General features: G+C 59.4%; 1 protein-coding gene across 14 annotated transcripts in view; it reads left to right on the top strand.

Moving 5' to 3' along the window:
* KIF1A (kinesin family member 1A) overlaps positions 1-23,485 on the top strand; it is a 100,782-nt gene that overhangs the window by 60,334 nt on the left and 16,963 nt on the right. For 7 of the 14 annotated variants that reach the window (XM_049888632.1, XM_049888639.1, XM_049888637.1 and 4 more), the window contains 18 exons: positions 645-825; positions 1,182-1,254; positions 1,520-1,613; positions 3,108-3,256; positions 3,602-3,780; positions 6,014-6,151; positions 6,861-7,127; positions 14,283-14,401; positions 16,163-16,248; positions 16,678-16,816; positions 17,032-17,200; positions 17,402-17,492; positions 18,391-18,509; positions 19,600-19,655; positions 20,133-20,241; positions 21,205-21,271; positions 21,475-21,559; positions 23,313-23,418. In XM_049888632.1, the coding sequence (XP_049744589.1) occupies positions 645-825; positions 1,182-1,254; positions 1,520-1,613; positions 3,108-3,256; positions 3,602-3,780; positions 6,014-6,151; positions 6,861-7,127; positions 14,283-14,401; positions 16,163-16,248; positions 16,678-16,816; positions 17,032-17,200; positions 17,402-17,492; positions 18,391-18,509; positions 19,600-19,655; positions 20,133-20,241; positions 21,205-21,271; positions 21,475-21,559; positions 23,313-23,418 (2,227 nt within the window). The remainder of the gene's footprint in view (positions 1-644; positions 826-1,181; positions 1,255-1,519; positions 1,614-3,107; positions 3,257-3,601; positions 3,781-6,013; positions 6,152-6,860; positions 7,128-14,282; positions 14,402-16,162; positions 16,249-16,677; positions 16,817-17,031; positions 17,201-17,401; positions 17,493-18,390; positions 18,510-19,599; positions 19,656-20,132; positions 20,242-21,204; positions 21,272-21,474; positions 21,560-23,312; positions 23,419-23,485) is intronic. The other 7 variants (XM_049888645.1, XM_049888644.1, XM_049888643.1 and 4 more) reach the window with 2 other exon arrangements.

Here is a 23,485-nt window from a genome sequence, read left to right as displayed (position 1 = left end):
CAGACTGACCTGCAGACACAGAGCCTGCGGGGGGAGGAGCCCGGGGAGGACTGCAAACATGGGGGTCAATGGAGGGCCTGGGGAGGACTGCAAACACGGGGTGGGGGGCTCAGGGTGGACTGCAGACACAGGCGGGGACCTGGGGAGGACTGTAAACATAGAGGTCAGTGGGGGGCCCAGGGAGGACTGCAGACATGGGGTGGGGGACCCAGGGAGGATTACAGGCACAGGTGGGGGGCCCGGGGGGGACTACAGACATGGGTGGGGGGTCCGGGGAGGACTGCAGACACAGGTGGGGGGCCCAGGGAGGATTACAGACACAGGTGGGGGGCCTGGGGAGGACTGCAGACATGGGGCAGGGGGTTCAGGGAGGATTACAGACATGGGTGTGGGGCTCAGCTGGATTGGGGAGTGAGGAGGCCTGTCCAGACCCAGGTGTGGGGTGGCCTGACCAGGGAGGGGTACGGTGAAGGGGATGTAGGCTAAGGACGGGTATCGGTGCCCCTGGGTTCTGGCTTGAGCACCTGGATGGCAGCCGGCAGGGCCCCTCGAGGTGGAGAGGCTGCAGGCTGTTCAAGTGGGCACCGGCACCCCTCTTTTCTTCTTCTCCCTCCTCACCCTCACATCATTGGCCTTCACCCCAGGGAATCGCATTATCATGGGGAAGAGCCACGTGTTCCGCTTCAACCACCCGGAGCAGGCGCGGCAAGAGCGGGAGCGCACGCCCTGCGCGGAGACGCCCGCTGAGCCCGTGGACTGGGCCTTCGCCCAGCGAGAGCTGCTGGAGAAACAGGGCATCGACATGAAGCAGGAGATGGAGCAGAGGTGAGGTGGGCGGGGCAGGGGTAGGAGAGGGAGCAGAGGTGAGGCAGGCAGGGCAGGGGCAGGAGATGGAGCAGAGGTGAGATGGGTGGGGCAGGGGTGGGAGATGGGGGCAGGAGAGGGAGCAGAGGTGAGGCTGGTGGGGCAGGGGTGGGAGAGAGGTGAAGGGAGCAGGAGTGGGGAATGGTGAGGGAGACAGAGGTGGAGAGGCAGAGGCGAGGGGAGAAGAGAGGGGCAGAGGTGAGGCAGGTGGGGCTGAGATGAGGTGGAGAGCAGAGGTGGGGGGCAGAGCAGAGGTAGGGCCGCCGTGCCCCAGTGCCCCCACATCCTCAGTGCCTGCTCACCCCTGGCCCCCGCAGGCTCCAGGAGCTGGAGGACCAGTACCGCAAGGAGCGGGAGGAGGCCACCTACCTGCTGGAGCAGCAGAGGCTGGTGAGGACCCAGCCCCATCTACATGCCACACCCTGGGGAGCCCCTGCCCAGGCTCTTGGCCCACGCTGGGTGGTCGGGGGCTCTGGAGAAGCTGGGGTGTGCCTGCTTTCCCAGAGCCCACCCTTGCGCACCTGCCCAGCCCTCAGTTGCCCCTACAGAGTGGGATGTGGCGAGGACGTGTCCAGGCTCCCCGGGGGCAGCCCCACCCAGGCCAGGAGAGCTGTGGAGGGGCTGAGCCAGCTGGTGTGGCCTCCTCCCCCCATAGGACTATGAGAGTAAGCTGGAGGCCCTGAAGAAGCAGATGGACTCCAGGTACTACCCAGAGGTGAACGAGGAGGAGGAGGAGCTGGAAGATGAAGGTGAGAGGGCCTGAGTGGGGAGGGGTCTTGGAGAAGAGGTAGCCCCAGGTCCTTCTGGAGGTCAGTGGTCATCGCTTTGCCCTGAGGCCCCAGCCTGCCCCCCCCCCAGGAGAGGGCACCTCATTCCTGGGAGCGTCCACCAAGGTGGGACTCAGGGGGGCTGTAATGCAACAGGGATGCACACACAGGTACAGTGCACACATGTGCACATACAAACATGCATACACATGAGTGTACATGACATACACATGTGTGCACGTGCTGGTTCTAAAGGACACGAGCACGTACACACACAAGCACACAGATACATAAACACACGTACGTGTGCGTGTGCCATACGCACATGTGCTCACACGTGTATGCAGTGAACACACATGCACATACATGTGTGCATCCTGTGTATATACAGAGTCACACACACATAGACCTGAAGGCACATGCATGCACACACATGCGTGTAAATGCGCATTCACACATACATGTGCACATGCCATACATACATACACAATGCATTCACATGTGCACATACAAACATGCACATATAAAATGCACGTGCACACACATACATATGTGCACATTGTACACACACAATGTACTTACACATGTGCACACAGCTGGTTCTGATGGGTGATGGAGTGGCCCTGGCTCACCCCACCCAGCCAGCCATGTGTCTGGTGTCCCTCCAGGACGGAGACTGCTCCACCTCCCCTCAGAATTCCCTGTCTGAGGGTTTGCTCGTGAGCTGGATGTCGAATGCTGGCTGTCCTGGGGTCTGAGGGTATGGAGTTGGGGACAAGTTCGTATCCATCTCAGCCTCTGGCCTATATGTGACCTTGGGCAAGCAGGCCTCTTCCGTGGTCTGGACTTTGTTGCCTCATCTGCCCACCAAGGCTCCTTCCCGCCCAAAGTATGGGCTCTGGGTGGGCAGCTGAAGGCCGGTAGGGGCGTGGGGAGCACAGGGTAGAGCCCTGGGGCCAGGACCAGCCTTCCTGGAGTCCTGGCTCAGAGAGGGCATGTGAGCTGGGTGAGGGTGAGGGCTACCTGCCCACCTGCCTCCTCTCCCACGGATGCCAACCCCCAATGGCGTGGGACTGTACTTGGCTGTGAGGCTCCCGTGGTCTGTGCTGAGCTTCCCTTCAGCTCCCAGCCAGCTCATGGAGTTGAGGCCTCTGCTCTTTGGGGTACACGGGCCTCTGCACATTGCTCCTCAGGCAGCTCTTTCTCCTGCCTCCTTCTCTCTGGGCCCGGAAGAGAAGTGTGTGTGGAACAGGGGCCTGGGCCTCCTCCTGTCACCTCTAGTCACAGCGACCCTGGGGTAGGGCCACCTTTAGCTCCAGCCCTGCTGGCAGTGCTGGCTGCAAGGGCATGGGGTCGGCTCAGGGCAGTCCTACAGAGTGACCAGGGCTGTCTTGTCCACTCAGCCTCCTTGAGGCCAGGATGCTTGGCAGGCAGGCCATGGCATCTCCCATGATGACCACGTGCCTGTCTCCACAGTCCAGTGGACGGAACGGGAGTGTGAGCTGGCACTGTGGGCCTTCCGGAAGTGGAAGTGGTACCAGTTCACGTCCCTGCGTGACCTGTTGTGGGGTAATGCCATTTTCCTCAAGGAGGCCAATGCCATCAGCGTGGAGCTCAAGAAGAAGGTGGGCCCCCTCCCTGCCAGTCAGTAGCATGTATCAGAGACAATGGCCCATCCATGAGTGATGGGGACCCTGGCTCACAGCTGGGATGGGGCATCAACCAGCCTGGGAGAGTGGAATGGACCCCACCTCACCTGGATCCCAAGAAGGGCAGGCGGTGGGGGAACTCAGGCCAATGGGCTGGTGGTGGGCAGGCGCAGCTTTCGCTCCAGGATAGCTGGAAGGTTCTGGTGAACGGTTGTGGGTGCAGAGGGGTCTCGGGACAGGCCTCCGGGAGGTGGGGCGGGCACCCCTGGGGAACCCGGTCACCCCATGGGGCTGACATATGGCCCCTCCCGCCTGCCCCAGGTCCAGTTCCAGTTTGTCCTCCTCACGGACACGCTGTACTCCCCACTGCCCCCCGACCTGCTGCCCCCCGAGGCCGCCAAAGACAGGGAGACGCGTCCCTTTCCCCGCACCATTGTGGCCGTGGAGGTGCAGGACCAGAAGAATGGGGCCACTCACTACTGGACACTGGAGAAGCTCAGGTGTGGCTGGTAGACGGGCAGGGGGTAGACAGTGGACAGGGCAGGCGGGGTCCTGGGCCGAGGCCACAGAAATGGAGTATCTCCTGATGCTAGCATGGTCGAGAGACATTTTAGTGTTTCCATGGAGAAAGGGGCAGGTGAAGGCCAGAGGGCCACCAGCTCATCACAGTGCTGCTGGGGGGTGAGGGCAGGGCTGCGGGCAGCAGCAGGGCTGGCAGGGACAAGCAGGGAGTTGTTGCCTGGGCCTGAAGTGCAGGGCGGTGGTATGACAGCCAGGCGGAGCTGGGCTACCTGAGCTGGGCCACACAGGGATGGGGGGAGGAGCACCCCACCTCTCACTCCTCCACCCCACCCCTGCAGGAGACGTTTCCCTTGGCCAACCCAGTAGAGGTGAGGGGGGCTGTGGAGGAAGCCCCATGGCGGGGGGCTGGGCTGAGGGTGAGGAGGGAGCCGAGGAGGCCACTGCTGTCCTGCTGCCTCCTCCACTGCTCACTCACAGACACTCATACACTCAGGCTCACTCACACACACACTCACATACACACTCACTCATACACGTTCTGCTGTCCCACTGCCTCCTCCACTGCTCACTCACACTCATACACTCTCACACTCACACACTCTCACACACACACATGTTCTGCTATCCCGCTGCCTCCTCCATTGCTCAGCTTGAGAGATGGTGTCTCTCCTAAAGTTCTACCCGCACTCACCACACTCATACACATGCCCACACACGCATGCACACTACCCACGTGCATAAATACACACTTGCATGCATATACACATATGTACACTCACGCATGCTTATTACACACATACACACACGTGCACATACATACATACTTGTATACACACCTACACTCAAACATTGGCAGACACACACAGTCACTCACATACCCACACACAAGCACATTCACACTAACAAATAACACACACATTGGCAGACGTGCATACTCACACATAGGCATGCATGCTCACAAGTACACTCACACACATTCAGACATAATCACACTCATAAACTTTCCTTTCTTGTACAATTCATTCACAGACACAAACACGTTCATATAGACAGTCACACACACTCAGGCACCCAACACACACACAATAATTCATGCTTGAATACACGCAAATGCTGATATACTCACTCACAGTCTCACACGCATTGGCAGACACGCGTACCCTCACGTTCACTCACACACACTCACAAGCACAGTTACACAGTCACAAACATGCACATACTCACACACACATGGGCAGACACACGCTCATATAGACACATACACACACACACACTTTGGCAGACATGCATACACCCACACACACTCACATACTCACACATGCACACATGCTCACAAACATACACACACTCACATACTCACACACCTTGGCAGCTACTCATACACTCATGGACACACACGTACACTCACACACCTTGGAAGACACACATACAGTCACACACTCACACTTGAACTCGCACATTTGGTTTTTGTTTTGTTTTGTTGACAGTTGGTGGGCGGGGCCCAGGAACGATGGGTCCTGCAATGCCCTGGACAATACCACACATCAAAGGCTTGTCCCATGCCCTGTGTAACTTTTTAAAAACTCTTAAAGTGTCACGTGCGTATGGAAAACGCACATACCGTAAGTGTGCAGCTCAATGACCCTTCAGGAACTTGGCACACTTGTCTTAGTCACCTAGTGCTTCTATAAAAGAAATGCCACAAGTGAACGGCTTTGACAAAGAAAAGTTTATTCTCTCACAGTCCGATAGGCTAGAAGTGACAGCCTGACTTTGCATGTCCTTCCTTGTATGACGCTTTCTCCTGGGAACGGTAATGTTTAAAGTATTAGTGTTCTGCGTCCCCAGCACCAATCTGTCCCGACTCCTAACCTTCCAGGGTCTGCTGTGGGGCCCCATTTCTGAGCCCTCCCCACACCAGCCAGCTTCAGTTGGGATTTTCTCCCCCTTCCCATCGGCTTCCCAGCTTCCAAGCACAGCCGCCCCCTCTTCAGTCCTCATCCTGTGGGCTTGTCCTGGCCCATCCTACCTGTTAAGATCGCTTTGTTGTTGTTTGGTAGATTTGGGAGGGATTCCTGGTAAACTTGCGTGTTTCACCAGAAACCTGCCACTGGCAGTTGGCCGAGGCATTTGGGTCCAGGAATGACCAGGGCCAAACAGGGAGCTGTGGCTGGAGCTGGGCTGCGCCCACTGACCCCTCGGTCTCCACAGGCAACGCCTAGACCTAATGCGGGAGATGTACGACCGAGCGGCCGAGGTGCCCTCCAGCATCATCGAGGACTGTGACAACGTGGTCACCGGTGGAGACCCCTTCTACGACCGCTTCCCCTGGTTCCGGCTCGTGGGCAGGTGGGTGCCCCCTCCCCCAGCTGGGAGAGTGAAAGGGAGAGAGAGCCAAGGCCTGGACCCTGGTGTGGGGAAGGGAGCCAGCGAGACACCCCTTCACGTGCCTGCCCAGACTGCACCCCCCCGTCGTCCCCCGGCTTGTAGTGCCCCAGCCCACCCTCCATATTCGGAGGCCCTGTGATTTCAGGGGACCTGGCGCGGGGTCCCGGTATTGTCCCTACACCTGCTGCAGGGCTGCAGCCACCAGGTGGCACATGTCTACGTGTGTGAACATGTAAGATACCCAAGCATCCCTGGGCCTTGGGCAGGTCTCTGGGGTCACCTCATGGCCTTGAGGGTGAGCAGGGAGCAGGACCGTGTCACCCCAGACCCTCACCGACCACCTTTCCCTCGTCTCCCAATCTGAGGCCCCCTGCACCCACGGGACCAAGCTTATGAGGTCTTACACGGCCTCAGTCACACCCCTATTCTCCATTAAACCAGCTGGTGCCTTCCATGGTACCTTCCAGTACCTTCTGGCACCTTTTGGCCTACCACACCTTGCCGTTTCTTTCTAAGCCTGGAGATGGGGTACCTTTTGGATTTTCTCATCTTTGAAAGCTGCATTCTTGATGGCCTGTGTGTTTGGTTTTAGAGAGATGCTCCCCCGCCCCACCCCGCCCCCGCAAGTTGCTGGTGTTAACCTCTCTCTGTCTTGTCGTACTAACCTCAGTTCAGTCATCTCTGGCTGCAGCAGCTACCCACTTCTCAACACATGCATGAGCGAGCGCATGGCTGCTCTCACCCCCTCCCCCACCTTCTCGAGCCCCGACTCCGATGTCACCGAGCCGGCCGAGGAGCAGAGCATGGGGGAGGAGGAGGAGGAGGAGGAGGAGGAGGAGGAGGACCTGGAGGAAGACGACGTCTTTCCGGAGCACGCGCTGTGCCACGGCCGGGACCCGTTTTACGACCGGCCCCCCCTGTTCAGTTTAGTAGGAAGGTTGGTGAGATCGAGGCGCGCATGCTGGGAAGGACCCAGCTCTTTTGCACAGAGCACTGCTGGGGCATAATTCGGCCGCCACAGGGCGGGACCCAGGTGTGAGGGACCCAGGTGTGAGGGACTCAGGTGTGAGGGGACCCAGGTGTGAGGGTACCGAGATGTGAGGGACCCAGGTGTGAGGGACCCAGATATGCAGGACCCAGGTATGAGGGACCCAGGTGTGTTCCCTGGGCAGTGGGGCAGACAGAGGGGCTGGCCTCCCCCAGGAGAGGGCTTCGAGGGAGCACAAAGGCTCCCCACGGCACATTCCAGAACACTCGTCTTCTCAGTTGGTCTTCATGACGCTTTGGCTGGGGCAAGGCAGAGCCAGGGTACCAGTTATGGAAAGGGCAGGGTGGCCCTGAGCTTGCATCTGTGGCCCCGGGCACAGACCTGAGCGCGGGTCACCCAGCTGGGCAGGTGGGATTATTTCTGCAGAGGCTGTGGGAGGGGGGATGGGAATGCCAACCAGGCCCCAGATGCCCAAAATCCTCTAGGAGTTCTTGAGCCAGCCCGAGGGGACATTTGGAAGGTGAGGCGGGCCCCCGAGCTGACACCTCGGACCAGCTTCACCTCCTGCTTCTTCCCAGCTGATGGCACTTCTCCACTGGAGGTTCATGGAGCCTGGAGACACTCAGGGTTGTTTTACAGGGAAGGGGGGCAGAGTCCTGAGGAGGCCGGAGGGAGGGCAGGAGGGGCCGGTGCTTGGTGAGGGGCAGGCCTCAGCTCAGGAGCCTGCGGGAGCTCGGTCACCTACCCCTGAAGCCGGGGCTGACTCTGCCTGTCTCCCAGCCTGTCTCCTGTGTGAAGGTGAGGACAGGACCATCCCTGCTGACCTCCAGGTTGCCGTGGTGAGAGATACCAGCTGTGCCCTTTGCAGAGAACTGCTGGGGCTATGTCTCCCAGATGGGCAAGGCGAGGCAGAGGTCGAGAGGGGACAGAGGCCGTCAGGGACCACGCCTGGCAGGAGGGGGGGAGAGGCATCCTGCAGGCAGATTTGGCAATTACAGCGCACCACGCATGGTTTTATTATTGTGAAATGGAGGCCAGACAGGTGAGGGGAAGCTTTGGAAACAAGGCTGTCGTGGGGAATTCGGCTCACGAAACAGGTTTTACGTATTTTAGGTATAGAAAAAGATAATTTTTAATAGAAACTTTTTTAGGAGTTTGAGATTGTTTCCTTGGGCTAGCCCGATAGAAGTTTCTAGAAGCCTTGACTTTGGAGCCCCAGTGCTGAAAGTTGACGGTGACCTCCAGATATTGGGGTCTACACTGGGAGCCCCAGCCATCCTCAGAAGGAAATGTTCCTGTGGGTGCACATCAGCACCATGGATTGGTTCTGATTAGTTTCCCCTGAGGCTATTGGGCCAGTCGCGCCTGTGACATGCTGCCCCGCTGCGTCAGACCCTGTGCGCTGTCCCCCATGATGTCCTGGGTCTGGGCTCTGCTGAGCCCAAGAGTGAGGAACAGCCCCCTGCGGTCAGAGTACTGGCTGCCATGCCCCCTCACCTGCTGAGCCAGGGTGGCTAGAGGGGTGGCTCCTGAGAGGCTGTGAGGTGGCTGCGAGACCAGGGGGTGCAGGGGGTCAAGGACGCGAGCAGAAACGGGGTGGGCTCTCACAGTCTCGGCCGAAAAGAGCTGGGTCCTTCCAACACTTTTTTTTTCTCCTTGTGAATTTGAGATTTTACAAAACAACCAAACCAAACCGAAGTAATCTATGCGAGGCCTGGCCGCCTGGCATCATGGGGCCTCTGCCAAGGGCTTCGTTCGGAAGCTTCTGGACAATCTTTTTGGTTTGGCACAATTTGGCTTCATGCAGCAGCTGTGCAGGCCCGCCTGCCTGCCCTGTGACGTGTGCTTCCACGGGTTTGTGGGTGAACCCCCATCTTTTAGCTCCTTTCACCATTTTGTAGCTGCTGGCTCTCCTCCAAAGCTTCAGCAAAATTGGGGGCCTCATTCTGTCTTCTTTTGAAAGGCTCTTCTCAGCCAGCATGCGTCTCTGCCTCACCAACCTGTGGCCAGCGCCTGCCTCCTCCCTCCCACACCCCCGGCTCTGCCTGTCCCGCCCGCCTCCTTTCTCTCTGGGAGGGGGTTTCAGTCTGCTTCAAGGTACTCTCCCCTCTAGGCGAGGCCGCCTAGCGGGGACCCCACTTCTCCTGAGCCAGGGCCCCTTTCCCCAGCCCTGGGTTGGTCCTTGGCAGGGCCGAGGGGCTCTCCCTCTAGCATCTGGGGTGCCAGGTGAATTGGGGAGGGGTTGTAGGCCACAGAGCCTCCTGATTCCTGCTGCCTAGACAGAAAACTGGCCTGGGGCTCTTAAGGCTAGTTCTCCCTGCCTGGACCACCGATGCTTCCAGAAAGGGGGTAGCACAGGAGAAGGCTGGGCAGGCAGGGGCTGCGGAGGGGGAGGAAGGATCCAGGGAGCAGAGGCGCTGTCCAGGGACAGGGTCCAGGACTCTGGGTGCAGACGGAGGGCCTGGGTGCCCACTCCGAGCCCCGGGGACTGCGTAGTGGTGCCTTCCACACGCTGGGCTGACTCTGCTAGCATGGCCAAGGTGGAGCCTCTCAGCCCAGGGACCCAGAGCTGTCCATGTGCCGTGCCCAAGCCAGGTGTCCAGGGTCTGGGTCCTGGCCCCCACAGTGGTGGGAGCTGATGCCAGGTGGTCTCTGGCACCTGGAGGGTGGGGGGCAAAGTCGTGGGCCCCTCAGGCCTGCACCACGTGCCTGGCACCTCACACCTCAAAGTGAAGTCAGCCAGGTGCGGGTCCTGCGAGACCTGGGAAGAGGCCATGTCCTGCTGTAGCCTGGGTGCCACGTAGTCCCCAGGCTTGGGCTCACAGCTCCCTCTGGGTGGATGCTGGTCATGGGGCAGGTGCAGGCCATGGGGTGGGGGTGCTGGCCCAGAGGTCCCTTCCAGCTCAGGCAAGTCCCCCACTGTGGTCTGGGAGAGGAGCCAGCAAGCCTCCATTTCCTTCTGGAACAGCCAGCAGCAGAGATGCTGCTGAGTCTGTGATCCCACCTGGGTGTCCTGGCTTTGGCATCCCGGCGAACGGGCCTGAGGATACCCATTGCCCACAGCCGGATTGGGAGGGCAGAGAAGAGGGTAACCACAGACCCAAGGGGTATAACCCCAGCCCCCAACCGGGAGCCCCTTGCAGCCTCCCATCCTGTGGGGAACCCTCTCTCTGGGGCACAGCTGGTTCCAGCTTGTCTGACAGTTGAAACGTGGTCAGTGGCTACCCTGGGTGGCACGGGGGTCTGAGTTTTCTACCTTTGACGAGAGAGCATTCTGGAAGATCATGAAAGAATTTATCTAATTGACTGATTAACTGCTCTATTAAGCTTCTGGCCCTGCAACTTCCTTTCCTCCTTGTGCCTCAGTTTCTTCCTCTAGAATGGGGTGTGGATAACATATTACCAGGTCTGAGTGCCGTCTGAGGTGTAAGGCACCGCATTCTGTGTGCCCAAGAGAGGGACCTTGCCGTCAGTTGAACTCAGATGTTCCTTTGGGGAGGACATGTCCCAGATCAGCTTTGAGATGGGAACAAACTGTGTGTCTTAGACACATGAGACAGGACACCCTCCCCCTTCCAGGGTGCTGGAAGTTACCTGTTCCAGCCCCGTCACATGCTCACCCCTGCACGTAGTGGTTGCTGTCACTTCTAATTGGATTGCCCTTTCTTATGTTGCTTCACGTTGAGCCTAGGACCTATGAGGGTCTGGGCCTTGTCCATGAGCCCCGCCCCCATCTAATTTGTGGCTGACTTCTCTGTGCAGTGTACAGCTTGTTACTGAGCTCACCACTAGCAATATGGCAGGAGAGCGTCCACTCTGGGTGAGCAGGCTTGGGGTGCAGAGAGGCCCTGGTGGGGAGCCAAGCGGGGCCTGTGTTGCTGCAGCCTCGCCATGTGACCTGGGCCAGGCCTGATCCTCTGCCTCGGTTTCCTTCTCGGTGTAGCGGGCCGTTGGATAGAATGTGCCTCCAAATCCCTGGGGCCTAGCCTTTTGGGGAGCAGGGTGGGAGAGGCCGGGAGCCGGTCTGTGTTAACTCTGGGAATTCAGGAAGAGAGAGGGGCACCCACTGGGGCTAGGGAAGCCTTGTCCCTTCCAATATGAATCCAGGGGCACCCACAAGCCTGAGGGTCACCTCCGTGGCTCCAAGAGTGATAGGACAGTGCCTGTTGCAAGTCAGGGTCCCAGAGCCTGGCCAGCTAGCCAGAAGGAAGCTCTTCTTAACTACCCCTTGGGTTTCCAGGGGACGGCCTGGGCCAACTGGGGCTCTGAGCTCTCTGGCTCCACCCTGCTGGCCGGGCAGCCCTGGTTGAACATCTGACCTCTTCTTCCAGGGACACTGTGCCGATTAAGGGGCCCTCGTGCCTGGCACTGTGTCCTCATCCCACCCGTCTTGAGGCCCGAGGGTGGTGAGGGCTGTGGTACTCTGCGTCTGCTCCTGGTGTGGCCACTTTCCACGTCCTCAGGGCCTCTCTGTCTCCCAGCCATGGCCTTGCTGCAGTGGGCACTACTCCCTGGAAGAGGCCCGGCCAGTGAGGTCTTCAGGGTGCAGGCTAGAGGCCTGGAACATCTGCTAGAGGGGCCCAGTAGCGGCTGGTGTGGGCGGGCGGGACTGAGCAGTATCAGGAGGGCGAGTCAGGGCTGGGGACTTGTGGGCCATGCTGCCTCTGCCCGGAGCCTGGACTTCATCCAGTGGTGTAGGGGCAGGTTCCGATGGCTCCCTAAGATCCCCTGGCTGCCATGTGGCTGTAGGGGCAGCAGGAAGGCAGCTGGAGGCTCCGTTCAGGAGACAATGGTGGGTTAGCCAAGGGGACTGTGAGGAGATTTAGGTAGAACTGAGGATTTAGTTAGAAAGACGGAGCCAGGGAGGTGCCCAGGTCCCTGCCATCTGATGTGGGGAGGGGGTGGCAAGACCAGGGCCCCTAAGAGGTATGCCAGGGTGTTTGTGGCCAGCTGGGGCATGTTGAGGTCTCTGATCTCTGGGCCACTCGGCTGGGTCATCAGTGCCACTTCAGGAGTCTGGCCCTTCTCTGTGCCCAGCGTATGGCACTCAAAGCTGTTCCTGCTGGAGTGGGGTGTGCGGGGGCTTGAGGTGTAGGCAAGGCCAAGGGACAGCCTGGGGTCTGACCTTGGGGCGAGTGAACCAGGGACAAGTGACACACCCTCAGCCACCCACCTTTGGCCCCAGCGCCCACCTGGCCAGAGCAGGGCAAACTCTCCCTGTCCCCAGACCCTCTGCCTCAGCACCCTGGCTCAGGCCCTGGACATCTCAGGGCTACGCCTTTGGACCCCACCTAGCCTCCAACTCCTGCCTCCTGCCCCTCACCTACCCTTATGCTGACTGGTTCTGGAGCTCTTCCTGCCTCCACCTCCCTGGTCAAACACACAGCCCTCCCTGACTCACTGTCTGCTCTGACACCCTCAGTCCTCGGGGAGCTCCCATAGCCCCCTTTCTCTTTGCACCCCCTCATAGCATGGTGTGAGAACAAGGGCTCTGGGGCTAGCCACTGGGTGCAGCCCCGGGCTGGCATTAGTGTGGGTCCTCTTCTGTGGACAGTGACACCCCTCCTTCTGCAGCGTGGGCAACATAACAAGGCCACGCAGTACAACAGGCATCCTCATGCCACACCATCCACCTTTGGGTCATGTAGTCCTTTTGGGGACGTTTGGTGCATTGTAGGGTGTTTGGCAGCATCCCTGGCCTCCGCCCACTATGTGCCAGTAGCACTCCCCAGTCTAGTGTGTACAAACACTGCCTGATGCCCCTGGGGGCTGACATGCCCGGGTGAGGACCCCTGAGAAGCACCTGGACTCACTGGGTGTCTGTCACTAGCTGCTCCCTCCTGGTTGTCATCGTTGTCACTGTCATTGCCATTGGCACTGCGTTAGACCCGGCCAGGTGACCACACCTGTTCATGTATGCCCTTCCCTGCCTCCCACCCACCCCTGTGTCCAAATCCTGCTCTTCTGGTGCCCCTCCTCCAGGACCCCTCCCCGCTGCCCTTGTGGGGGGCTGGGGCTGTTCATATCTGTGCCTCTCAGGGGTTGATGCTGTACCTGGAAGTCAGGGGTGGGTGGGCAGATGAGGGCTGGTTTCTAGCTGAAGCCTGAGTGGGTCAGCGATACTCACCTCACTCCCTCTGCCCCAGTAGGGTGACCCCACCAGGATGGTGACCCCTAGAAGGTGCCCGGAACAGCAGGGGAGTTTTGTGCCATGTCTGCCACCCACCTGGCAGGGACACAGGGCCAATGCCACCTGGCTGCCCATGTGGCCCCCCCTGCTTCAGCCCCTCCCAGCTCTAGCAGGGTGGGGTCGCTGAGGGGGCGCACCAGGCAGCCGGGGCCATCCTTAGGCACCTCTCAGAGAGCCCACTCAGCACTGGGCTGTGGGTGGCATGCCCATGCTCGGCTGACTCCCTGCCGTTTCCAGGGATGGATTCAGAAAGAAATTGTGGAGGCCTGTGAAGTAAGGAAAGGAGGAGCTCTGGTGGCACAGTGGTTAAAGCGCTCAGCTGCTAAACCAGAGGTCAGCGATTCAAAACTGCCAGCCATTTGAGGGAGAAAGATGCAACAGTTGGCTTCCGTAAAGATTACAGCCTTGGAAACCCTATGGGGCCGTTCTTCCCTGTCCTATGGGATTGCTATGAGTTGGAATCAACTCTACAGCAGTCGGTTTTTTGTTTTTTTGGTGAAGTAGGGATGGGGGGCCAGCCAGCATCAGTGCCTGTGTTAGGGTTGTAGGTTATGGTCCAGGCCCTGCTCAGACCCTCCAGTCCTCTTGAAGCAGGCTGGAACCTCCCCTCCCCAGTACGTTCTTCCTGGACTGGACAGGTACGGCCTGCGCTCACCTCACTCCTCCCTCCTGCCCCCTCGGCTCTCTGCAGCCCACTCCCTCCCTCCTCGATGTCTCTCTGGGCCTCCTCCATCTCCTCTGAGCACCACGGACCCCCACGCCCGGCTGCCCACCTGCTCGCTGCCCTGCTGGCTATGGCCGCTTCGCTTGCTCTGCTCTGCAGCTCCGTGTCCATCGTGTTGTGGGCTGGGCCCTGCCGCCACCTCTGGTCGGAGTGCACAGGCGGCCCTGACTTCGGCCTCTCCTCTCCCCAGGGCCTTTGTGTATCTCAGCAACCTACTGTACCCTGTACCCCTGGTGCACCGTGTGGCCATTGTCAGCGAGAAGGGCGAAGTCAAGGGCTTCCTCCGAGTGGCTGTTCAGGCCATCTCAGGTGTGTGTAGGCCGTCCCGGAGGGTGCCTGGGGGGCAGGGGTCTCCTAGGCACTGTGTGGGCAGGTGGGGGCTCTGGGGTGGGAGCTGCAGGGGTCGGGATACTCCAGGCTCGTCCCAGCAGCTGGAGCAGCAATGATGCTGTCTCAAGGAGGAGACTCTGCCGGGGTGGTGGTGGGGGTCTCTGCCCTCCTTGGCTTTTCTCGGTTCTCCCTGGGATCCTGACAGGCTGGGCCAGTTGAACCTGGATCCCATCAAGCAGGACGCTTTATAGGGTGACCTTGATTTTACTTTGGGCCACACATGACATTCCCACAGTCCAGTGGCTGTGGTGGCAAAGGAGTCTTAGAAAAGGCCGCTGACCACACCTACAGACTTGGGGGATTCGGCCATGGGCTCAGGTTGGCACTGGGCCCCACTGGGCAATGGCAGATAAGTGCTACGTGCCCTGCCCTGGAAGCCACAGGCTAGAACCAGGAGTGTTGGTGCTCAAAGGATCCCCTGGGGCAGCGTGACAGTCCCCCAGGCTGCACTGGGTGTAGGAGGGGTGGAGGTGTGTAACAGAAGGCCCAGGCCGCTGGAGGGAGGCCTGCAAGTCCCCTCGGGTGAGGTGTTTAGCCAGAGTGGCCAGAGTGGAGTGGTGGCAGAAACTGGATCAAAAGCCTTTAGGCAACAGGTAAAGGGGCTTCGGGCTTTAACCCAGGCACAGTGGGAAGCCACTGAGAGCTTCAAACAAAAGAGGGGTGAGAAGAGAGTGTTTTCTCATTGAGTATGATGTTTGCTGTGGGTTTATTATAAAAACCTCTATCAGGCTGAGGAAATTCCCTTCTATTCCTAGTTTGCTGAGGACTTTTGTCATAAAAGGGTGTTGGATGTTGGCAAATGCCTTTTCTGGTCAGTTGAGATGACCTTCTGGTTGTTTTTTCCCTTTGAGAAGAAAACCAACCTGACAGCACACGACACCAACATTAATGTGGTGTATTAAGTTGATTGATTTTTGTATGTAGAACCTCGAGTCCTGGGATAAATCCTGCTTGGTCATGGCTGCCATGCTGTTAACATACTGTTGGATTGGTTTGGTAGTATTTTGTAGAGGATCATTGCACATATATTCACAAGGGATATTGGTCTGTAGTTTTCTTGTGTCTCTGCCTGGCTGTTACCAAGGTAATGCTGGCCTCAGAATGTCAGGAACTCTTGTTTCCTCCTCTGTTTTTGGAAGCGTTTGGGAAGAATTTGGTGCGAATTCTTTAAATGTTTGGTAGATTCACCAGTGAAGCCACCAGGTCCTGGACTCTTCTTTGTTGGCACGTTTTTGATTACTGATTCAATCTCTTCCCTTTAACAGGTCTGCTCAGATTTTCTGTTTCTTCTGGAGTCAATTTAGGTAGTTTGTGTGTTTCTAGGAATTTATCCGTTTCATCCAGGTTGTCTAGTTTGTTGGAATTTTGTTTTTTAAAATGTCAAGTTCACGGCACTGATCAGAGTGGGCTGTGCTGAGAGAACAGCTGACTTTGGGACCCTGCTGTGGCACAGGCTGGGTGTCCGGGTATGCCAAGAGGGGCACCCTTGTGGTTACTGAGCTGCAGTTGGCAGTGTTGGGGCTTTGCCAGGGCTCAGCTGCCCTAGTGTGGGTCGGAGCCCTGCCACCTGTCCTGTTCCTGTGCACCCCCTCCCAATGGGGAGGCTTGGCTGAGCTCTGAGCATACCCACCTCTCAGGGATGAGCTGGTCCCCAACTATCCTGTTCGGTTCCTCTTTCAGCTGATGAAGAAGCCCCCGATTATGGCTCAGGCGTCCGCCAGTCGGGAACTGCCAAAATCTCCTTTGATGACCAGCATTTCGAAAAGGTACTATGAGGATGAGGTGGGCAGAAGCAAGGGCTGTGGCATGCTTGACTGGGGTGCCATGTTTGTGATGAGGCATAGTTGGAGATCAGACACCTTTTTGCTCCTTCCCTGCCACTTTCTCTTGCTGAGCTGAGGGGCAGGTGGTGAGCTGTTACTAAAATGGCTCACTCTTCAGATAACCACAAACTGTAGAGCCCAAAGGTGACTTTGAGGCCAATTCATAGCAGGGGAACTGAAGCCTCAGGAAGTGGGTGTCCTATCCAAGGCAGGGTAGATCTGGAACACAGGTCTGTGAAGGCTCAGGTCCACACTTACAGGGGCAGTGGGGGTGGTGGGCCCTGGACAGGACTGTGGATGGCCCCACCCTGGGTGGGCTCTCCATCAGTTCCCGGATCCCCTCTGACTCTGCCTTCCTCCTCCTCCCCACAGTTCCAGTCCGAGTCCTGCCCTGTGGTGGGGATGTCCCGCTCAGGGACCTCCCAGGAAGAGCTACGCATCGTGGAAGGCCAGGGCCAGGGTGCTGATGTGGGACCCTCTGCTGACGAGGTCAACAACAACACCTGCTCAGGTAGGCTGTCCTGCTCAGCTGCCAAGGACATTGAGGCACACAGAGACGTGGGTATCCCCGCTCAGCAGACCAAGCTCTAGACCCAACCCCTCCAAGCCCCCAAGCTATGAACCCCACAGACAGCCAAGGCCTTCATGGGCTCCTTGCCTGACCCCTGGAGGCCCAGGTTCCCTTGGGGTCCCCCATCACATCACTGTCCACTTGGTCTCCAGCAGCAGTGCCTCCTGAAGGCCTCCTAGACAGCCCAGAGAAATCCATGCTGGATGGGCCCCTGGACGCTGCCCTGGACCACCTCCGCCTCGGCAGCACCTTCACCTTCCGAGTGACAGTCCTACAGGCATCCAGCATCTCCGCTGAATACGCTGACATCTTCTGCCAGTTCAAGTGAGCCGGTGTCCTGTGTCTCCGGGGGCACTGGTGGTCTTTGCTCTCTGCCGTTAGCACGACACAAGCCGGGGAGCGGGAGGGGGGGGCATGATCAGTGTGCATGCCCACATGCCCCCTTTTGCCTCCAATGTGGTGTGGGTTCCGCCCCTGTCCCAAGTGCCCCTGTGGGGCTAAACCATGTATCCTCTTGGTTTGCAGCTTTATCCACCGCCATGATGAGGCCTTCTCCACGGAGCCTCTGAAGAACACAGGCCGGGGCCCACCGCTTGGCTTCTATCACGTCCAGAATGTATGTCCTTGGAGCCCTTGTCCATACTTCCACCCTCCCACCGAGCATACAGTCATCCTCCGCGTCATCCGTTCTCCTCTTGATCATTGCCCTGTCATCCATTCTCCCCGTCGTCCGCTCCCCCCGTCGTCCGCTCCCCCCGTCCTCCGCTCCCCTCGTCGTCCGTTCCCCCCGTCGTCTGTTCTCCCCGTCGTCCGTTCTCCATGTTCTGAACCCCTGCCATGTGCCAGGCTGAGGCATATGGACTATCCCTGGGAAGTTGGGAGCTCTTAGGCACCCCTGGCCTGGACATCAGGGAAGGGGCCGTACCGTGCACAAAGGGGGCATATTCCAGGGGAGAGAAGCCAGGAAAGTGTTCCGGGCAGAAAGAGGGCCAAGTGCCAGGCTGTCAGGATGGTAGAGAGCAGAGGCTCTTGGGGTGCAGCAGCTCCCTGGGGCTAGACATAGCGTTAGGTGGGCTGCACACAGGGTTAGGTGGGCAGCAGGGAGAGAGATGTGTGGACACTGGTGACCACAGAAGCTGTGGGTGGTGGAGCCTTGAGTGTGAATGTGACCTTCATCACTGCTTCATGGGCCCCAGTTCTCACATGGCCCTGGGCCCCTGTAGATTGCATAGCCAGACCTGACCAACAGGCGTTCAGGGACTCTGATTTTTTTACTCCCGGGTGTAAGGCCAGTTCTGATACTGGGGACACTCTATGAATGAGTGAGGGCTTGTTATGGGTCAGTGCCCGCAGAGACAGTGCTTGCCCTTTCTCATGGTCTCCACCTCCGAGTTCTGAAAGGGCCGCTGAGCCCCACCTGGGGGCGCTGGCCGAAGCTGGGCTGGTCCAGGAGGCCTGGGTCTCCACTGAGCGCTCATTGTGCAACTCCCCTCCCCCTCCGGCGCTGCCACCAGATCGCCGTGGAGGTGACCAAGTCCTTCATCGAGTATATCAAGAGCCAGCCTATCGTGTTTGAAGTCTTCGGCCACTACCAGCAGCACCCATTCCCGCCCCTCTGCAAGGACGTGCTCAGGTCAGCACCTTGACAAGGGGAGCTGGATGGGGAGGCTCTGGGTGGCATGGGGCAGGGACTGCTGGCTTAAAGCCCACTCTGGACACCTCCTCGTCCTACCTCCCAGTAGCACCTCCACTTCCAAGTTGTGAGGCAGACCCTGGCTGGGTCTGGGGCACAGAGCCCTGCTCCTCCCAACACCCACCTCCCTCTCCATCCCTAGCCCTTTACATAAGGTGGGCACAGTTCAGAGCTGATCAGACCTGGGCCTGCACCCGGCTTTCCCCTGCAGGGCTGAGGAGGGGGCTTCTAAAGAGCCCTGATATCCGAACCTGGACTCCCAGCGGGGCAGGGCGTGGGCAGCAGTGCTGGGCCAGAGGCAGGCCTCTGCAGGCAGCCCAGCTCGTCCTTCACCCCAGGTCTTTAGCGACTGGGGAGTATGTGTCCAGTCCCCGCATCGACATGGCTTCCCAGGGCTGGGGGTCAAGGCCAGAACCCTCATCAGTGTATCACCGTGGGCCATGCTCCCCCAAACCCTGTAGCGTGTGGGTAGGGTGTCCTCTCTGGGGCCAGGCCTGGGGAGCAAAGAGAACCGTGTACAGGCCCTAGGGCTCTGGGATCCCCTGGTTTCACTCCATCCCTCCTCAGCTGCCGTATAGGACCCAGAACTGAGCAGGACGTCCAGGCTCAGGAAGAGGGCCATGAGAGGCTTTGATTTTGGGATGTTTGGCCCTAGGAGCCTCATCAGTCCCAGGAAGCTGAGGGTAGCTCTGACCGGGATGAGAATCAGTGCCTGGTCCTTGGCCTGACGTTCTGTGGCCTCTGGGGGCCTCAGGCGTCCGGCGAGCAGTTGAGGGGGGATCCTGAAGGTCCTTCCTCTCCCTTTCAAGATGGTGGAGAGCCTGAGACAGGGGCCTTTCCCAAGCCTGGTGGGAGGGAGGACAGATGGACAGACAGGCATGGGATCAGCATCCCTGCTGTCTCCAGGCCCCAGAGACTGGCCTGGTGGGTGGGGGCCACTCTGGTCCAGGGTCCCCGCAGACTCTGCCTGCCTGCCCAGGGCTGCCTCACAGCAGGGGCTCCCTTTCAGCCTGCGCCTCTCCTTACACAGCCCCCTGAGGCCATCACGCCGGCATTTTCCGAGAGTCATGCCACTGTCCAAGCCAGGTAGGTGAGGTTCCCAGCCAGCGTGCGCCCCACCGTGTCCCAGTCTGGGACCGAAGTTGTGCCCTCCTCCCGAGGTGGGCTGTACCTGCCCAGGCCCTGGGGCCCCTGTACCTGACCACCCTCTCCTGTCCCCTGATCTGCAAGGTGCTCCGTTCTGGGGCGAGGGCTTCAGAAGTGGAACTGTTGCTCACCCCTCCAGGATGACACAGAGCAGCAGGACATGTCAGATGGGGCAGGGAGCATACATGGGTGCCAGGGCCTGACCATGCCAGGACTGGGCTGGATGCTGGAGACAGGGCGGGTGGCTGGTTTTTCCCCGGCGGGAGCAGGAGTGGAGGGAGGTTCCCTCACTACTGTTGAGGCCCCTGCCCCCAAGCTCAGGCAAGCACACACACTCTCCCCTCCCTGCCCCTCCCGGAGCATGTGCCCTCCCTACCTGATGGGCCAGGATCCCACCTGCTTCCTCCTGTTCCTCAGTGCCTGCCACCAAGCTGAGCACACTGACACGGCCCTCCCCAGGGCCCTGCCACTGCAAGTATGACCTGCTGGTCTACTTCGAGATCTGCGAGCTGGAGGCCAATGGAGAGTGAGTGCGGGTGGGCTGGGGGACCATGTGGGAGTATGGTGTGGGGAGGAGAGAGCCCTGGGGGCTCAGCCGGGGTGTCCCTGAGGGTTGTGGGGGAGAAGGAGAGGGCCAGGTGCTGGGCTGCCTCAAGGCTTGGCAGTGCAGGTGGTCATTCTTCAGCAGGTGTATACTGTACACCTGGTGCAGTCCAGGCATCATGCTGCCCGGCTAGGTGCTGGGGAGTAGAACCCTGCCCTTCGGAGCTGATGGGGGCAGGCAGGGGTGGGGTGGAAGCAATCGCCTGTCCCCTCATGGTGATGAGTGAAGGGGGGCTGGGGTAGGGACTTGGAGGTTGCAGTGTGGGACAGGGGAGCCCTCACCGGGAAGGAAGACATGAGCAAATATCGGGGGGACAGCAGCCCAGGTCGCCGGGGCGGGTGCTGGGGGGAAACAGCTGCGCAAAGGCGGGGCAGGGGTAGGGGTGAGGGGGCATCTCCTGCTGTGTGGGGACTAGCACAGAGCCCCTGCTGCTGCTGGAGTGGGGCAGGCGAGGCCTTGGGGTAGGGGGGGGAAGGTGCAGGGCCACCACCCAGGCAGGGGGCAGTTTGGATTTTGGCCCTGAGTTGGAGGGAGCCTCAGGCCTGGGGGTGCGTGGCCGACTCTATCACAGCCCTCTGGCTGTAGGCTGTGAATCTGTAGGGGCAAGGGGAAGCCAGGAGACGGCCTGCTGGAGTGGCCTGACCTCGTCCTGCCGTAAGCCTCCTGGCGCAGTGGGGGGAACTGGGTGGGTGATGGGCGCTGCGGCCCAGGGAGGGTTTCTGTGCCCCGCAGGCTCTGGTTTCTGTAGACTCCATCTCTGACCTAGGGAGCGACTGATGTGTCCTGGTTCTCCACCTCTTGACCACTCCGGAACCAGGGGCTGTGCTGGGCGTCAAGAGGGGACAAGGGAGGCGGGGCCAGCGCTTTACCATCTTTCTCTTGCAGTTACATCCCAGCTGTGGTGGACCACCGAGGGGGTATGCCCTGTATGGGAACCTTCCTGCTTCACCAGGTGTGCAGCCCACCGCCACCGCACTCTGACGGCCCCACCTAACCTTTGCCTTCACCCCCGGCTCAGGCCCCGCCCCAGGCCCAGGCCCCGCCCCTGGCCCAGGTCCCGCCCCGTGAGGTCCGGGTCGGGTTGGCTTCCCCACTCCAAGGCCATGCCCGCGTGGCCCCAGGTGGTCTGATGGCCCTCTCTCCTGACCCCTGCAGGGAATCCAGAGGCGGATAACCGTGACACTGCTGCACGAGACCGGCAGCCACATCCGCTGGAAGGAAGTGCGCGAGCTGGTCGTGGGTGAGCGGGGCCGGGGTGTGAACACTAGCCCCAGCCAGACACCCGCGTTCTAACGCAGCCCTGCCCCTATTGCTGTGTGCTCGCGGCTACCACTTGACCTGAAGGGGAGAACCTTGGGCCAAGTGATGATCCCCGAATTTCTGCAGGATCACCAAGGGTGTCAGGCATTTTCCTTCCACTCCTCAGGTTTCCTTTGCCAGCTGTTGGAGTTTACCTTCCCATTTGCATCATGGAGGGCAGGGTCAACTGTCCACTCATGTGTCTGGTCGGCAGGAGGCCCCCAGGTCCCCCCCTGCAGCTCCACCCTCGGTGCCTGTGGCTGGGTGGTGGCTCCAGACCAGTGTCTCTGGGGCTGCCCCCTGGGCCCCAGGTCAGAGCCTGGAGAGGGGCATCTGTGTGTGGGAGGGGCACTACGTAAAGGGATTTTTGGAGATGCTGTTGTCAACACCAATCCCGCCAAGTTGCCTCTCTGGGAGTCTTAAATCAAGCCGATGTGTGCTTGGGCACAGTTCCAGGGCAGTGGAGTCTTTCTGGGGGGATCTAAGCCTCTCTTCTGGCCCCCCAGGACCCTGAACTCACTGTTCACGTGCTTCCTCCGACCCCAGTGCCCCCTCCCCTGTGAGACCCCAGTGGAGCAAGAGCTGTGAGGGTTTCTGGGCCCAGTGACCTGGACATGGTATGGGGGGGCTCAGAAAAAGGGACAAGACCTCCCCTGTTCCCAGTGAGTGATAAGCAGGGACCCCGCGGTGGCCACGATGCTCATGGGAGCTCTGGATAAGACCTTCTGGGGCTGGGTTGGAGGTGCAGACAATGAGAAGCAGGACCCCAGCTCCTGCATCCATACATCCCCCCATCTCCACCCTGACCAGGGTGGCTCTACGGGCATCGGTTTTACAGGCTGGGCTCCCCTGTTAGGCTCAGTGAGGCATGAGGCTGATTCTGGGTGAGCTCCCGCCTGCATTTGAACCCCAGCCTGGAGGTTGGCTGTGGATACCCTGTCTGCCTGCAGCATGGGGGATGCACCCTCAAGCTAGCCCCACCCTAAACTGGAGAAAGGGCGCCTTGGGGAGAGCCTACATCTGCCTCCTCTCAGAATCTGGATACTGCTGCCAGGCAGGATCAAGAAGGTTCCAGAAGGGGGCTCCGGGCAGTTCCCAGTGTGTGTGGAAGCACAAATCTAGCCAGTCCTGTGTTTCACTTCCACTGCGCGTGGGAGTCGGGGTGGGGGACAGTGACCCTCTTCCCATAACAAAGATACTTTTTGGTGTTTGTTTTTGCCTTTGGATAAACAAGAGGCCAATTTAACTGTTACCATTAGGGTGAAGTCACCAAACGAGCCACCACCCAGGCACAGGTGTCTTATGAGATGCCCCGCTGCAGGCACCACTTGCCAGGATAGAGAGACATACAGAGAGGAAGAAAAGAAGAGTCAGAGACAGAAATATAGATACAGAGAGAAACACAGAAAGACAGACAGGAAAAGAAGAAGGGAAAAGGGAAAGAGACCTGGATGGACACAGAGTTTATGGCTGAGATGCTCAGAACTGGGACTTCAGGAAGGAGGAAGCTGGAATGAATGGGAGCCTGTGGACAAATGGCATGGGGCCAGCCTCTGACCTCAGAGTCCTCTCTGGCCATGTGGAGTTGGCCCCCAGATGCAGAATCACAGTCTCCTGGTCCCTGCCAGGTGGAGACAGTGGCAGAGAGAGCACCCCACCAGCCCCCCCTGGGGTAACACATTGCGTTCCCGCAGGTCGCATCCGGAACACCCCAGAAACCGACGAGTCTTTGATCGACCCCAACATCTTGTCTCTCAACATCCTTTCATCTGGGTACATTCACCCTGCCCAGGATGACCGGTGAGTCCCTGTGGGGTGGTGGTGGGTTCTGCCCCTGCTCCCTGGGGTCGGGCCTGGGTCAGGATAC

Source organism: Elephas maximus, chromosome 6 (genome assembly GCF_024166365.1).
Source record: "Elephas maximus indicus isolate mEleMax1 chromosome 6, mEleMax1 primary haplotype, whole genome shotgun sequence".
In the NCBI taxonomy this organism is placed as follows: Eukaryota; Metazoa; Chordata; class Mammalia; order Proboscidea; family Elephantidae; genus Elephas; species Elephas maximus.
Note: the sequence above shows the minus strand (reverse complement) of the source record. Positions and strands in the feature narration are given on the sequence as shown.